This window comes from Balaenoptera physalus, assembly GCF_965194825.1.
Source record: "Balaenoptera physalus genome assembly, chromosome: 16".
NCBI lineage: Eukaryota > Metazoa > Chordata > Mammalia > Artiodactyla > Balaenopteridae > Balaenoptera > Balaenoptera physalus.
This window is the reverse complement of record NC_138898.1, coordinates 45,559,071-45,574,802: the sequence shown is the minus strand read 5'-3', so window position 1 is coordinate 45,574,802 and position 15,732 is coordinate 45,559,071. Positions and strand designations below refer to the sequence as shown.

Below are 15,732 nucleotides of genomic sequence, written 5' to 3'. Positions count from 1 at the left end.
CCGGGGCCTTCCTGAACCATGAGGCCCGCGCCACTGGGAACGTCTCACTTTCTGGCTTCTTGAAGGACGAGACCTCAGCCACGTTTATTACGTCAGTGGTGGTCTCTTGCCCCCAAAATCCTGATAAGTCAGACACCCCAGAGGAGGGGGGCAAATCAAAACACAGTGGTGCAGAAAAAACTCCTTTCCCTCTAGATCCAAATCTAGACTCAAGATCGCTTAAACAGCAGGACCCATCACTGGGCCGCACCGGGTTCAGGAGGTGGGCCGCCAAGGAAGGGAACCTTCGCGGGGCCCTGTGTCGCCCCTCCGCCCCCTCCCGGGCCCCACCTTACAGATGAGGAAACAGAGGCTCAGGGAAGCCTTCGCACCCATGTCTCACAGCTGCAGAGCGGCAGCTGCTGCCCCGAGCTTCCTCTCCCCACACGCCAGGCGCCCGTTGAGCTGACGCTCCGCGCTCCCTGCCCCTCCCCCGGGGACGTGCTCACCTGTCTGCCACCAGGTGTCCACCAGCGTGCACCGGCTGTCCCCCACCACCCTGTGCAGCCACTCCCAGGCCTCCTGGTTGATCGGCTCTCCCACTGCACCCACACGAGAGAGAGAAGATGTTAAGAGACCTCAAAAAGGCTGAAACCAAAAGGAGCTGATTTCACGACGAAAACAGCTCTATAATTTTCCCAAAAGACACAAAAGGAGACTTGAAAAAGCAGTGAGATCATCAGGTTTATGGCTATGGAAGAACACAAATGACAATGAGATATTTTCACCATCAGAGGGTCAAAAACCAAGAAGTTGGCAAGAGTGTGGAGGAAACAACACCACACACACTGCTGGAGTGCAGTTTGGAGAGCGACTGGAGTGTTTCTCTTCCCGTTTAGAAGTGCACACACCCGTTGCAACTGCTTTGGACGCCTGCTGGTGACGGAACCCACTATAAAGCCAGACACACTCGTCCTGTGACTGGAGGAGGTCGCTCCAGGCACCCACCCCCAGAAGCAGACACGGACGAGGATGTTCCCATGGCCAAGAGCTAAAAACTGTCCGTGGAGAGGAGAATGGCGAAGTGAATCGTGGCATGTTCGTGAGGGACCACCACTGGCCAAGGCATGAATTGGCCCAGGTGCAGGAACCGCCGTGCTATTCACCCACCTGCCAGCACGGCTCACTGATGCTGATGGAAGAAACGTCCACACGTCGAGGTGCGGGGAAGTCATTCTGGCTCACACACCATTTAACTCAGACCTTATGCTAACTGGAACAGCCTGCCAAACATACACTGCACATCTGCGTTAATCATTAAAGAAAAGGGCACGCTGTCCAGAAGTAAAGAATGTCTGAAGATAGAGATAAATGCCTCCCTGGGACGCCAATGCTGGGACTCCTTTGATGATAAGACTCCCTTCCCAGAGCCAAGGCTATACTAACTCTCTGTGTACGTGCTGATCTGCTTTTTTGAAACCTTGAAGGAATGTATCCCTGACTTGTCTGATGTTCTTTGTCCTGATAAAACTGCTGAAAACCATGCTTCTCTGGAGCAGTTCCCTTAGAGCTATAGTCCTCAGCTTGGTTTGAATAAAATTCTCTTCTATTCTTATTATAGATTGGTTACTGATTATTTTCCTCGACAATACCCTGGTCTCAGGAAACCCCCGCAGGGCTCTGCCGTTGGAGCTGGTTATGCAGCAGGGGTGCCCCCAAGCTACACAGAGCCCAGCCAGCTGGTGAGGACTCCCTGGGGGGAGTAGGGGGTCCCTGCACACTCGCTGCTGCCTGGTCCAACCAGAGAGTGGCTCTGGTCACAGCCCTTATAGAGTGAGGCCCATAGGAGCCCGCCCCTGGCCTGGGGGACGCGCAGCAGAGCGCTCTGAGCACCTGCCTTGTCACCTGCGTACTGCTTCCTTAGTAACCGAATCCCCTGCAGGAGAACAGGCCTGGCGCCTTCCACCTCCCGGGACCACCTCAACTCAGGGTAACCCAGGTCACCTTTCCAAAACGCTCTCACATGACTTGGCAACATCTATCCTGATTACGAGTGGAGATAACCTTTGATCTCACAACTCCCTCCCTGCCTGGAAACACGCACCCAAGGGCAGAATGGCACGATGACAGCGCTGGGAACAGCAGGGGGTGAGAGCCTGGGCAGCCACTAGGGAAAGGGCTCGGGCCTGACCTTCCAACGGTGGTGAGTTTTCATAATGAAGAGGGAGCACAGACAACATCACAATGCTGAGCCCCAGACCCTTAACGGCTGTGGGCTCCCAGAAGGGGCTTCCACGTGGGACATCTGCTTTCTACTGGCTGCAGCGCATCACGTGAACTCAGCGCAGACACAGCCTTTGTGATGAAGCCATCCAGAGACCTGCGCTGGCTCTGGCACACACATGCCTCCTGCAGCCGCTCACCTGAGCCCAGGGTCCGCAGGGAGGAGCGGTCATACTTCTTCACCCAGGAATCCTCGAATTTCAGCAGCAGCCGGAAGGCCGTCGGGGCGCCATAGAACTGACTGATCTTCAGCCTCTGCACCATCTCCCAGTACCGACCTACGAGAGGCCCCGGGTCACGTCACCTCCATGAGCCGCACTTAGAGGCGGCCCACGTTACCGTGCGCCGGACGTGTGCAGACACCCACGGTGTCCACGAAACCCACTCTGAATCCACCTCCGGGACGGGAGGGGCTTCCCATGGGGCCGCCTCCTGCACTCCCCGCGTCGGAGGCTGGAGCCTCCGCTTGGCCCTGGGTGCCGACCCACACGCTGACAGCCCATGTCCTGACCCACAGAACACAGCGAGGAATCGGGTCAAAGGGATATTACCGTGAAGTAGCACCAATGCAGAGCCCGCATTCAGGCACATTTAAATGGTCTCTAGCGGCGACCCGTGCTTCCCCCGGAGCAGCAGCGGCACCCAGGACGCACGCGCCCCGTCAACCCCCCAACTCGCCGCCACCACTCTGCACACAGGAGGTTGAGGCCACCTGAGACTCGGCTCTCATCCCTAGCCGGGCCCCTTGCGTGTCTTCCGGGAGCACATCTGGCCCCTGTGGGAGGCTGGAGAGGACCTGGGAGGGGGGGACCAAAGTTCCAGGCACCAAACCATCAGCACTATGGACCGCCTGCGCAAGAGCCTGGGCAAGAGCCTGGGCAAGAGCCTCGGCAGAGCTGCCAACCTTCGGTCACGTTTGAACAAACACTTGAAGACGCTGTGCCGCAAGGGAGGAAGACGCCAGGGGAGCAAGACGTGGGTCCTCAAAGGCACCCCTCTCCATGGTGGCGGCTCCAGGCCACACACCTCAAGCTCGGCCCGAGTGGCCCGAAGGCACAGGCAGTAGGGCACACGGGGAGGCTGGCCACTGGCCTCGGCTTCGAGGAAGGGCAGGATCCGGTCAGGTGGCCGCAGAGGTTAGAGGGACACTAGGGTGGGTGGTCTCTCGAAGGCTCCAGCGATTGGACCCCCTCCCATTGCACGTGTGATCCCACTGCAGGCCTGGCCCGGCCCCTGCCGCCCGGCAGCTGTGTCACAAGAACCCACGAGCCTGACCCGAGCAAAGCCTCCAGCCTGCAGCCCGCACCCCCCAACCTCTCCTCCCTCCTCCTGCCCCTCCTGCAGTCCGCACCAGCGTCGGGGTAAACCGGGGTGCTCTCAAAAAGGACGCTGGTCGCTCCATTGCAGAGAGGCCCGTACACCACGTAGCTGTGTCCCGTAATCCAGCCGATGTCAGCCACGCAGCCAAAGACGTCACCTGGCCAGTAGTCAAACACAAACTGCAGAAACAGGAGGAGGGGCTGTCAGGAGCCTGTCACCCGTTCCCACACGTCACAGGGCGTGTTCTGTCCCACGGCCCCCAAGAGCAGGAGTGAGGGCAGAGCAGCCACAGCAGTGATGAGAGGGGAACCACTGGTGACAGCAGCGCCAGGCCCGCAGATGACAGCGAAAGAAGCCGGACTTCAGAGGGGACACTCTTTGAGCCCCAGCACAAAGCCCACCCATACGCTGGAGGTCGCCTAGCACTAGTCCTGAGGCGGGCGGGGATGGGAGTTTTGGGGGAGCGGGCGGATGTCAGGGCCTGAAGGAGCTGGAGATGCTCGCCACACGTGTACCCACAGGTAAAACTCCATCCAGTCCTATGTCTAAAATAAGGGCACCTTTCTGCATTAAGTTACACCATAGTTTTTTGTTTTTTTGGTTTTTTACACCATAGTTTTTTAAATCCTTTTAAAACTGCAAAAAACAAAAGCCAAAAAGACCAAGAAACGCATCAAGCATCATCAGCTTCTAAGAGTCTGAGAGACACGGGCATCTCCTTATCCTTGCCAAAAGGTCAAACCTGAACCTGACCCTGTCTGTGGGTCCACTTGCCCTTTTGCAGGAGACACTGAGGACAGAGAGACACACAGCCGGGCACTACGACCGACAACGTTCAAGGAAATGAAGGGATGGAGGGAAACCCATTGGCTAAACTTGGCTTAAAAGGCTTACCCAAAACAGTCAGTGGGCAAGAGTAAGCTACAGTACCTAGGGATGCACATTTGGGTGACAAAACTAGAAAGGGCAGGGACACTATGGGCCATGAAGGGGCTTCTGTGTGAGGCTGGCGATGTGCCAGTTTTTGACTGAAGTGAGTTTGTCCAGCAATAATTCATTAAGCCACACATTTTATTTCGGTGGTTTTCTATATCTGTGTTCTATTTTGCAATAAAGATGTTTTTTCAACCTTTGGGCGAGTGGCCCAGTCTCTTGCTGCCACAGACACACACTGAGGTCCCCCAGGAGTTTCCAGACAGCACAGTGGTCTCGAGTCTGCCAGGGTCCTGTGGAGCCATGACCCAAGGCAGAGGGTTGGAAACTGCACTCCCACTGCACCAGTGAAGCAGGACGCCCACATCCCAAGGCCCATAGCATCCCGGAACTGAGAGGATTTTTAATACGAGGACCCACAGTGCCACATCTTTCAAGGGGCTGGCGACCTCTCTACCTGCTGTTCTTGGAAGGAGAACAGGAGCCCGGGACCGGCCACGCTCCAAAGGGCACCCTGACCCCACTGCTCACCCTGAAACCTGCCCATGTCCCCACCGTCCCTGCAGAGTCAACTGTCCTTTTCCCTGAAGAAACCAACAGTCCTAATACCTTCAGCAGGTGCACGGGCGGACACACACACACACAGACGTACACACTCATCGACACACGCTTATGTACAGAAGGCTGAAAGTTTCTATTCCTAATGCTTTAAAATGCCCTCACTGTATTGAAGAGAAATTCAAAAGATGGTCCCGTCCTTACATCCCCACTTCTTCTGCTCATGTAGACAGTGTCCTGGTAATGCTTGAAAACAAAAAATGAAGACTCTTTCACCACATTTACAGCTCCCCTCATGCTAATTTTGTTATAAATTGATGGAAACACGTTGACCCATTCTGTGACTTTCTTGGTGTTCAGTCTCGGTAGCTACATTTTCCAAAGTGTTCTGACTTACACTACATGTCATTCTTTGCAACATGCCCACCCAGAGCTGAGCAAGAGGCTTTCAGACGAGAACAGCTCTGTGATGCTCACGGTCACCCAGCGGCCAGAAGACAGCGGCTTTAACATGGACTGTGTCAAGCATGATACCTCGTCTTCCCGGCCTGGTTCTGTGCCGCGTCTATCTTCCTGCCTCACTTCCGCATCTTCAGTGCTGCCCGCAAGTGGCTGCCACTCCCAGGCCTCATCTTTGCCCTCCCAGGACCCGCTCGTCGTCCGCGCTCATCCGTGAGGTCCACCTCCGGATGACCAGGCCTGGCCGATCAGCATATCCCACTCCCACCCCCACCATAGTGACTGAGTGGGCGGGGCCCTGGACCCCAGCCAGACTGTAGGTGCTCTCAGCGTCCAAGCCCTGCCTGGATGCACCTGGGCTTCCCGGTCACGTGGCCAGTCAGCTCCCCTGCTGCTGGCATTGCCTAGGGCTGAGTTCTGCCTTTGGCCAGAGAGAGAGTCTGGTCCACAGACAATATCCTGAGACCCCATCCCACCTGGGGAGCGTCAGCTATTCCCCAAGGCAACCAGGGATGCATGTTAACCAAAATCCCCCCACCCACCCATGTTTAAATGAGTGCTGATTTTTAAATGCATTTACTATAATAAAACTGTGCCAGACCATTTGCTTTATAATCCTTAAAGGATGGTCCCCTGTAATACAATTTCCATACACTAAATTTAAGTCTCCTCATAAAAGCAAGTCTTTTTTAAAATTTTCCTTTTAAAATGTGGCCCCAGTAAGCAGAGCCTAGAGGCCACAGCACTTTTAGAGGCCCATGAAAATGTTTTACTTTCTTTTAAAACCAGATAAAAAAGACCTCTTAAGTAGAAGAAAGCGTCTTAACAAATAACAATAATGTACTCATATTTACACCAACCTTGTTGTATAGGAGAAGAGCCCAGGAAGGCCAGAGCACCTGGACTCCCAGCACCTGAAAGCAGCCGTGCCAGCCAGCACATCAGGCCTAGGGAGGGCTTGGCACACGTGTGACGGGCTAAAGACCAGCAGAAGACACAGGTCCAGGACCCAGGCCCTTCCGACAAGGACAGAAACTCAGCCCCCCAAGCCCACCCCTCCACCACGCTGATGCCAGGATGCCCGGCCCTGCTCGTGAACACATGAGGAGAAGACGTTAGCAGGAGCTCTGGCCCCAGTCCAGCCTCTCCTGGCCCCCCGCCCGGAGCCCCCCGGGGCAGCGCCCTACCCGGTGCGTCAGAGCGGCGTACAGCAGGTAGCCCGCCTGGGTGTGGACAAGCCCCTTGGGCGTCCCAGTGCTCCCCGAGGTGTACAGCAGGAAGAGCGTGTCCTCACTGCCCATGCTCTCCGGGGCGCACACTGGCTCCTCCTTGGCCATTTCCTGTGAGGGAGAAGACCAGACAGCCCGTCACGGGCAGTGACCTCGCCCCTGCACCCGGCGTCCCCTCGGCCTCAGGACTCGGCAGACAGGGTTCAGAGTTCACCTTCTCTAGCCTGCCCTAGTTTAATTCCAAATAAAAGGATGGATCCAGTCATTTCTGTTATGTTAAATGTTTCCCTCTGTTTGTGGAATTTGAGTTCCATCTTCCCTACCAGGATGGAAGCCCATCAAATAGCAAAGGGGAACCCTGGGCACCTCTGGGGGACCCAGATTGAGAACCACAATCTGACAAGACTCAGACTCAGTTAATCCAATGACAACCTCTTCTCCTCAAACTATACAAAAGGAGATAAACCCACCTGCTCAAGGGGGATGTCCAGATCCCCCATGTGGACCTTGTTGTCTGTCCTGTGAGCCACAAGGACATGCTGGACGGTTGGGCAGAGCTTTATGGCTTCGTCCACAATCTTCTTCAGCTCCACCACGCGCCCTCCCCGGAGTCCTTGGTTGAAGGTGATAACCACCTTGCACTTGGCTATCGGAGTCAAAGGCAGGTAATTCTGGTCAGTTTCCTCCCCACTCTGACCTTCACAGCCCAGACAGCCACACACCCCAGGCCTAAGGGTGTGACAGAGAAAGTCCATCCTTGAGCAAGAGAGTCAACAAAAAAAAGTGAAGTTCCACCTGCTCTGGGATCTTTGTGCTCAGAGCAGGAGCGCCAGCCTTTCCCCGGCTCTGGGAAGAGCAGGTGTAACTGGAGATAAGTCACTGGAAGCTCAACTCTGCCAGACTCCCGCTCCCTCCCACCTGCCCCGGGGCCTTCCCAGGCTACCCTCCACCCACCACGCCCCAACCCGGGATGACCCGGAGGCATCACAGCTGAGGTGGGCTATTGTACAACTGGCCCCTGAGAAAGAGCCTGGAACAACCATCCAGCTGCCATGCTGGTGGCCACGCACAGCCCTGAGACCTGTGACGTGGGCACCGAGGTCTGATTTGGAGCCACAGGCAGGAGTGTTGAGGAATCACCCCACCCAGTAGTCCTCAACCAGCCCCTCGGGGTTCATGCTGACGCCCGGGGCCCCATCGCCTTCCAGGGTTTCCCTGCGGTCTGAGCCCTGGGCACCCACAGTAGGAGCTCCCCGGCCTCACTCCCCGCAGCCCGCAGCATCTCCCAGGACCACCTCCCCAGTGAACTGCCTGCACTTGAACTCTCGCCTCAGGGAGGCTCCTGGGGGCCCTACCTGAGTCTCCCTCAGCTTTCCAATCTGAAACGTGCTTTCTAGAGACATGCTCACAGCCTCTCTTCCTCCCAAGAGCCCTAGAGGTGGCATAGCCCCGCGGGCCACCTGAGACCCCTCCAGCACAGGCCTTTGCCTGGGTCAGAGAGATACTCTGGACTGCTTGGGGCGCCTAGGTCAGTGTCATCAGCTCTGCACGCCAGGCCCCGGCCACACACACTGTTTGCTCCTCAGGCCTTGGCAATCAGTCACCTTGGGGAGACAAAGTCAGGTGGACAGAGCCTGCCTGAGACGCTCCAGGCCTACATCCCCGAGCTGGGACTGTCCAGGGAAGCTCCCTGTGGGGCAGGAAGGGAGATGGCCCAGCAGGTAGAAAGGGACCCTGCTCAAGGGCACGAGAGACAAAGAAAGCTCAGGACCCTCTGGAGAAAACAGCGGCCCCTGCCCAACCTGGGTGCTGGAATCCCGGCCACCGAGACACAGGCCTCACTCCCGGTGCCCATCTGCGCGAGGCCTCCCTGCCCGAGTGGTTCTCCAGGGCAGGAACCTCCGGGCCCGACACGCCCAGTCCCCAGGAGGTGCTTGGGGAACACCCTCTCTCTGCGGTCCCCGAGGGCGGGCAGCGGGGCCGTGGCAGGTGCACGGCATCAGCGCAGGCAGCATCAGCAGATGCTTCGGTCTGGGGGGGATTCACTTTCACCCTGGCTTTTGATCACGTCTCAGCTTCTGTATCCCATAGCCAATTACCACAAATTTAGTGGCTCAGAACCCCCATTTTTTTTTTTAGCTCACAGTTCTGTAGTCTGGGTGAGCTCGGCCGTGAGACTCTAAGCTGGGTTCTCTGCCTAGTCTCACGGCCAAAATCAAGGTGCCGGTGGGGGTGGGGGCAGATGTCACCTGGAGGCTCTGGGGAGAATCTGCTTCCAGGTTGCTCAGGGTGTTGGCAGAAGTCAGGTCCGTGTGGCTGTAGGACTGAGGCCCCCATTTCCTTGCTGACTGTCAGTCAGGGGTCGTCCTCAGCTTTTAGAGCCACCTACACCCCCTGCACACAACCTCCTTCATCTTCAAAGCCAGCAAAGGCAGGTCAAGTCCTTGTCACTTGGAATCTCTCTCACCTCCCTCTCTGCCACATGTTTTCTGCTTCAGCCAGAGAAAGTTCTCTGCTTTTAAGGACCGGTGGTTACACCGGGCCGACCAGCATCATCCCCCCATTTTAGGGTCCCATCACATCTGCAGAGGGCTTCTGCCACGTAAGGTACATATTCACAGGTACTGGGGAATTCGGGCGTGGACAACTGCTCGGGCCACTGTTCTGCTCCCACAGCATCTCCCAGAGCCATTCTCCACCCTCCCCATGCCTCCCTCTCTCCACTTCTCACACAGCCTAGAGCAGGAGGGAGGATAAAGGAAGAGGAGTGGCCAGAGCCCAGAGGCCAGGCCAGGGGGCCAGGGCCGTAGAACAGGACATACTAACCGGAGTGGCTGCCTACTCACCGTGAGACCTGGTTGCCACACTGACACGCTCCTTCCCAGGGGTGGACAAAAGACAGCTGTGAATTCTCTGACCTGGTCTCACGCCACTTCTCATGGACAAGTAGGGTCTAGGCCCCCTCCCCTTAAATCTGGGATGGCTACAGACTGGTTTGACCAATGGAGTATAGCCAAAATGATGCTATGCATATTCCAGGGTCAGCCTTTAGGACAAGTGGCAGTTTCCTTGCTTCCTCTTGGAGCCATAAGCCACCATGTAACAAGTCTGACTACCTGAGGCTGCCTTGCTATGGGGAAGCCCAGGTTAGTCATGTGAAGAGGCTACATGAACAGAAAGAGACCCCTGGCCACCCCCAACCATTCAAACCAATCCAGCCAATATCCCAGATATCACAAAGCAGAGGGAAGCCATTTCCACCATGCCCGCCTGACTCCTGCCCCGCAGAATCATGAAACATAATAAGAAGATATACTGTTCTAAGTACTTACTTTTGGAGTAGCTTGTGACACAGCAATAAATAACCAAAATACCACCCTCACTGAGCCAAGAGAACACAGACACTTGTCCCAACAGGGTCTTGCCCCCAGGAAACTGACACCTGAATAGCTGGACATGGAGGCTGTAGGGTGCTGGGGAAGAGCCGCTTAATGGCAAAGTTCTAGAGAAAAGTTATAGGACTTTCGCCTACTGAGTCCCTCAGAGCTGACTGGACCCTGCCTTCCCATGGCCTGGCTGTTTAGGATTCCTGAGTTCTGGGAGTTGCCCAGCATCCAGCTACTAATTCTCCAGAGTCAATTGCTTTTGCTTGTTTCAAAGAATCTTAACAGAAACACTTGGTAACTGTGGCCACATCAGCAAGAGAGGAAAGGAGCAGCCTAATGTAATGTTGAAAGCATTGGTAGAATGCCTGGGTTCAAATCCTGGGTCTGTCACTAAGTAGCAGTGTGACCTTAGGCAAGTCACTTAACCTTTCTGTGCCTTAGTTTCCAAGACCAGATGGCTTCACTGGTGAATTCTACCAAACAGATAAAGACAAATTAACATCAATCTTTCTCAAACTCTTCCTAAAAATTGCAGAGGAGGAAACACTTTCTTACTCATTCTGTGTGGCCAGCTTTACCCTGATACCAAAACTAGACAAACAGATCACAAGAAAAGAAAACTACGGACCAATATCCCTTATAAACACTGATGCAAAAATCCTCAACCAAATGCTAACAAACTGTATCCAGCAGCATATTAACAAGATTATACATCATGACCAAGTGGGATTTATTCCTGGAATGCAAGGATGGTTCAGCATATGAAAATCAAGGATAGATATATAGATCAGTGGAATAGAATAGAGAACTCAGAAATAAGCACTCACATATACAGTCAAGTTATTTTTGACAAGAGTTCCAAGACCATTCAACAAAGGAAACAATAGTCTCTTCAATAAATGGTATCACTGGATATGCACAGGCCAAAAAAAAAAAAAATGAAGCTGGGCCCTTACCTCACACCATATGCAAAAATTAACTCAAAATGGATCAAAGACCTGGGACTTCCCTGGTGGCACAGTGGATAAGATTCCGTGCTCCCAATGCAGGGGGCCCGGGTTTGATCCCTGGTCAGGGAACTAGATCCCATATGCATGCTGCGACTGAGAGTTCCCATGCCACAACTAAGAAACCCACGTGCTACAACTAAGGAGCCCATGGGCTGCAACTAAGGAGCCCTGGAGCTGCAACTAAGGAGCCTAAGACTTTGCATGCCACAACTAAGGAAACTGCCTGCTGCAACTAAGGAGCCCACATGCCACAACTAAGGAGCCGGCGAGCCCTGGAACTGCAACTAAGAGGCCTGCCTGCCACTACTAAGACCTGGCACAATGAAAATAAATAAATATTTTTTAAAAAATGGATCAAAGACCTAAATGAAAAAGCTAAAACTATAAAAGACTCCTAGAAGAAAACACAGAGGCAAATCTTTGTAATGTTGTACTTGGCAATGGAGTCTTAAATAATACACCAGAAACACGAACAACAAAAGGAGACAGATGAACTGGACTTTATCACAATTAAAAATTTTTGTGCTTCAAAGGACAATATTGAGAAAGCAAAAAGACAACCCACAGAATGGGATAAAATAATTGCAAATCATATATCTGATAAAGGTACAGTATCCAGACTATCTAGAGAACTCACAACTCACCAACAACAAAAAAAATACAAACGACCAATTAAAAAAATGGGCAAAGGACTTAAGTAGATATTTCTCCAAAGAAGACACAAATGGACAAGCACATGAAAAGACATTCAATGATATTAGTCATTAGAAAAATGCAAATCAAAACTACAATGAAATACCACTTCATACCCATTGGGATGGCTATAATTTTTTTTTAAAGGAAAATAACAAGTGTTGATGAGGATTTGGAGAAATTGGAACCCTCATACACTGCTAGTAGAAATGTAAAACAGAATAGCTCCTTTGGAAAAGTTTTGCAGTTTGTCAGTAAGTTAAACATAGATTTACCATATGTGCCAGCAATTCCATTCCAAGGTATATACCCAAATAATTGAAAGCAGGTATTCTTGTACATAAACATTCATAGCAGTTCTATTCACAATAGCCAAAAAGTAGAAACAAGTAAAAATACCCATAAACAGATAAATGGATAAACAAAACGTGGTTTATCCATACAGTGAAATATTATTCATCTACAAAAAGAAATGAAATACTGATACACACTACAACATAGATGCACCTTGAAAACATGATGCTTAGTGAAAGAAGTAGAACACAGAATGCCACATACTGTAGGAGTTCATTTTTACAAAACCTCCAGAACAAGCAGATCATAGAGAGAGAAAGCAGATTAGAGTTGTCAGAGGCTGGATGGAGGGGAAATGAGGAATGCCTGCTTAATGGGTATGAGATGTCCATTTGGGATGATGGAAAAGTTCTGGAATAGTGATGATGGTTGCACAACATTGTGAATGTGCTTAATGTCTCTGAACTGTACACTTTAAAATGATTCAGTGGTAATAGAAAAAGGGAGAGGGTAGAAATAGCAAGAGTATTATCTCATATAATATTTATGAAGACTAAGTTAAAATGACGAGAGATGGCCTTCACAAACTGCTTAGAACAAAACCTGGCACACAGTAGGTGCTACAGAGCTGAGAGAGAGGAAGGAGTAGCAGCACCAATGCTTGAAATTAGAGGGGAAATGTTGGAAGGGAGCAGAAAGGCTCCCCAGTCTTTCCTAAAGAGAGTGGTCAACAGAGGTCTGAGAACTATGCCCTTCAGCTCTGTCCATTATCCAAAGGCAAGTCTTCTGTGAGACACAAAGAATTCCCAGCAGCCCCCAGGGGAGCCAGCTCAGGGAACCCTCTAGGATCTCAAGGGAGCAGGGGTCAGGCTGCACGGACATGAGGCCACCATTCAGACACTCAGCCCTCCCACACCAGAAAAAGGAAGGAGACGATACTGCTCTGCACACCTGTCTGGGAGGCTCTGACCTACCTGCACACAGAAGGCGTTAAAGACACACCACAAGGCCCACGCCTGACTCCAAGCCTCAGGAGATGGCCCACCCCGTCATTCCTCACCACAGAAGGCTTCCAGCTGTTGACCTGTGGAATCTTCCCCATATCTCCCCAGCCTCATCTCACCCTACGTTTCTTCCCTCCTCCACTGCAGCCACACAGCCTCCTCCAGCCGGTACCTATGCCATTCCCTCCACCTGGAATCTTCCTTTCCTTCATCTGGTTAAATCCAACGCACTCAGATCTCAGCTGATGGAGCAAATGTTCATTCAGCCATGCGCTGTCCCTGGTAGTGTCCATCATCTGTATGTGTGACTTTCAGTGATATCTGTCACCACTCTTAAGTCCCTGAAGGCCAGGGGACCCAGGTTCCTCCCTCCCTCCCACTGCCCACGTGCTCACCATCATTGATCCTCCCAGCCAAGGACCCCGCACTGAAGCCAGCAAAGACGACAGTGTGGATGGCTCCAATCCTGGCGCAAGCCAGCATTGCGGCCACGGCCAGCGGGGAGACAGGCATGTAGATGGCTACCCGGTCCCCTCGGTGGACTCCATGCCTCTTGAGCGTGTTGGCCAGACGGCACGTGGTCTCCAGCAGTTCCCTGCGGCACAAGGAAGGGAGGGCTGTCAGAGAAGGGGGAGGGCCAGAACGCATAGTCATTTGGCTGGAATAATTCTTCAGACTGCAGGCACTGGAGCCCCGGCCAGCCAGGGGGAGGGCAGCCACTCCAACACTTGATGCATGGAAGGCTCTTTTCAGAAAACATTGTAACTTTGTAGGCTTGTCCTGACACGGATTCACGGCCACACTGCTGAGAAAAATCGCCTGTCCCCGCATCCACTGAGAGCAGGGCTTCTCAGAGACCTGGGTCATCTGGTCCCAGAGTCTTCTGACACGTTCTCCCCGAGAGGCCCCTGTTCTCTGGGTCAGCACAAGCCTTGCTGGGCAGGGGACCCCAACTCTGCGAAGCCTCAGTGATTTGGGAAGGAAAGCGGCCCGCAGCCTGGGGCAGGGCTGGGTGGTGAGGGACCGGGACACTGTGCCCCGCCTCTTGTGCCCACATGGCCCCTGCCTCCACTGCAGGGGCTTAGGCTTGGTCAGCCAGAGAGCAGCATCCCGCTGAACAAGCTGATTGGCTTGGGGTTGGCACGTGACCCAACACAACCCCGAGAGGATGACAGTCTACCAGAAACCAGAACAGGAAATGGAGGAAAGTGCAGGAGGGCAGAAGCAGGTGGACGCTGGGTTCAGCACTGCTTCCCACGTGGTCCCACTGAACCCCACTTCCCACAGGAAGGGACATTTCCCATTTTCACTGCTCTTGTTTTATTGTATTTGTTATTTAACAGAAAGCTGGCATGGAAGGGCAGAGTAAGTCCGCCCCACCCGCGTGGCTCCACCCTCCTGGCCAAGACCCAGGAGAGTTTGTGGTTGCCCTGTGCTCAGAGGCCCAGAAAGGGGCAGCCCAGCAAGGGCCAGCAGGAAATGAAGGGTGGGCAGTGACAGGCCTTGCGGGAGACCAGACGAGAGATCACTAGTGTAACCAAGCAGGACCTTTTGGGGCCTTCTTGGGACAGACCCCTCCTCCATATCCTCTGCTTTAGCTCTTCTCTAAAGTACCTAGATAATAGCATCTGATGCACATTCCTGAGTTGTTTTACAGATGTTAAAACCCCCACCAGATGGAAGAAATTAACTACTTGTAGCCTCCGGACCTACTGGAGCCTGAGGATTGATAATGTTAACAGCCCCGTTACGTCACCATCAACCAGAGAACTGTGGTGAGCTGATCACATACTCTGGGACTCCCCTCCCTCACCTTGCCTTTAAAAAGGCTTTCCTCAAACCCATCGGGGAGTCGGGTGTTTTGAGCACCAGCGGCCCTGGACTCCTTGCTTGGTGCCTGCAATAAACGCTGCACTTTCCTTCACCCCAACCCAGTGTCAGTAGATTGGCTTTACTGTGCACGGGCGAGCGGACGGACCCAAGTTTGGTTCGGGTAACACGAGTGCAGCCTGCGCTCCCCCTCGACTCCTGCCAGGCTGGCACAGTGCCTCTCCGGTAGGACCCTATCCTTTCTCCTTAAGGCTTTAGGAGGACAAAAGCGCCATTCACTGACCCCATCCACCGCGCACCTGAGCTTGTGATGAAAGAAAGAGCACCCCGACAGCCCCCAACAGCAAACTCCCCGGAGCCAGGGCCCAGAAACACACCTCCTGCGTGCAGCGAGGAGGCTAGGATCGTCTGTGACAGCACTAAAGAGGCAGCTGTGGTCAGTCACACAGAAGGATAACTTAAGCCCAGCGCAGGTGCCATTTTCAACAGCGCTAAGGACTTAAGGAGTCGGTGCTGGGGAGATGGAGGCTCAAGTGCGTCAGAGGTCAGTGGTGATGAAATCCAGTCCTTTTTCTGCAGACGAAAGGCAGCATTCTGAAGTCGAGGAAGGCACAGAACCGTCCAGACAGAGAGGCCTGGGTTGCTTTCTATAGGAGCTGCACGGGCATGGGAGCTCACCTTTCTCAGCTGCCACAAGATCACCTGAGAAACAGCAGGCCCCTTCCACCTTGTTTAACTGTCATGAGTGTTAATG

General features: G+C 53.4%; 1 protein-coding gene across 2 annotated transcripts in view; it reads right to left on the bottom strand.

Moving 5' to 3' along the window:
• Nucleotides 1-15,732, bottom strand: part of ACSS1 (acyl-CoA synthetase short chain family member 1) — a 41,811-nt gene that overhangs the window by 6,478 nt on the left and 19,601 nt on the right. The window contains exons 3-8 of one of the 2 annotated variants that reach the window (XM_082428596.1): nucleotides 13,544-13,743; nucleotides 7,232-7,407; nucleotides 6,720-6,872; nucleotides 3,614-3,761; nucleotides 2,403-2,540; nucleotides 489-581 (exon numbers count right to left, since the gene is read on the bottom strand). In XM_082428596.1, coding sequence (XP_082284722.1) covers nucleotides 489-581; nucleotides 2,403-2,540; nucleotides 3,614-3,761; nucleotides 6,720-6,872; nucleotides 7,232-7,407; nucleotides 13,544-13,743 — 908 coding nt within the window. The remainder of the gene's footprint in view (nucleotides 1-488; nucleotides 582-2,402; nucleotides 2,541-3,613; nucleotides 3,762-6,719; nucleotides 6,873-7,231; nucleotides 7,408-13,543; nucleotides 13,744-15,732) is intronic. The other variant, XM_082428597.1, reaches the window with a different exon arrangement.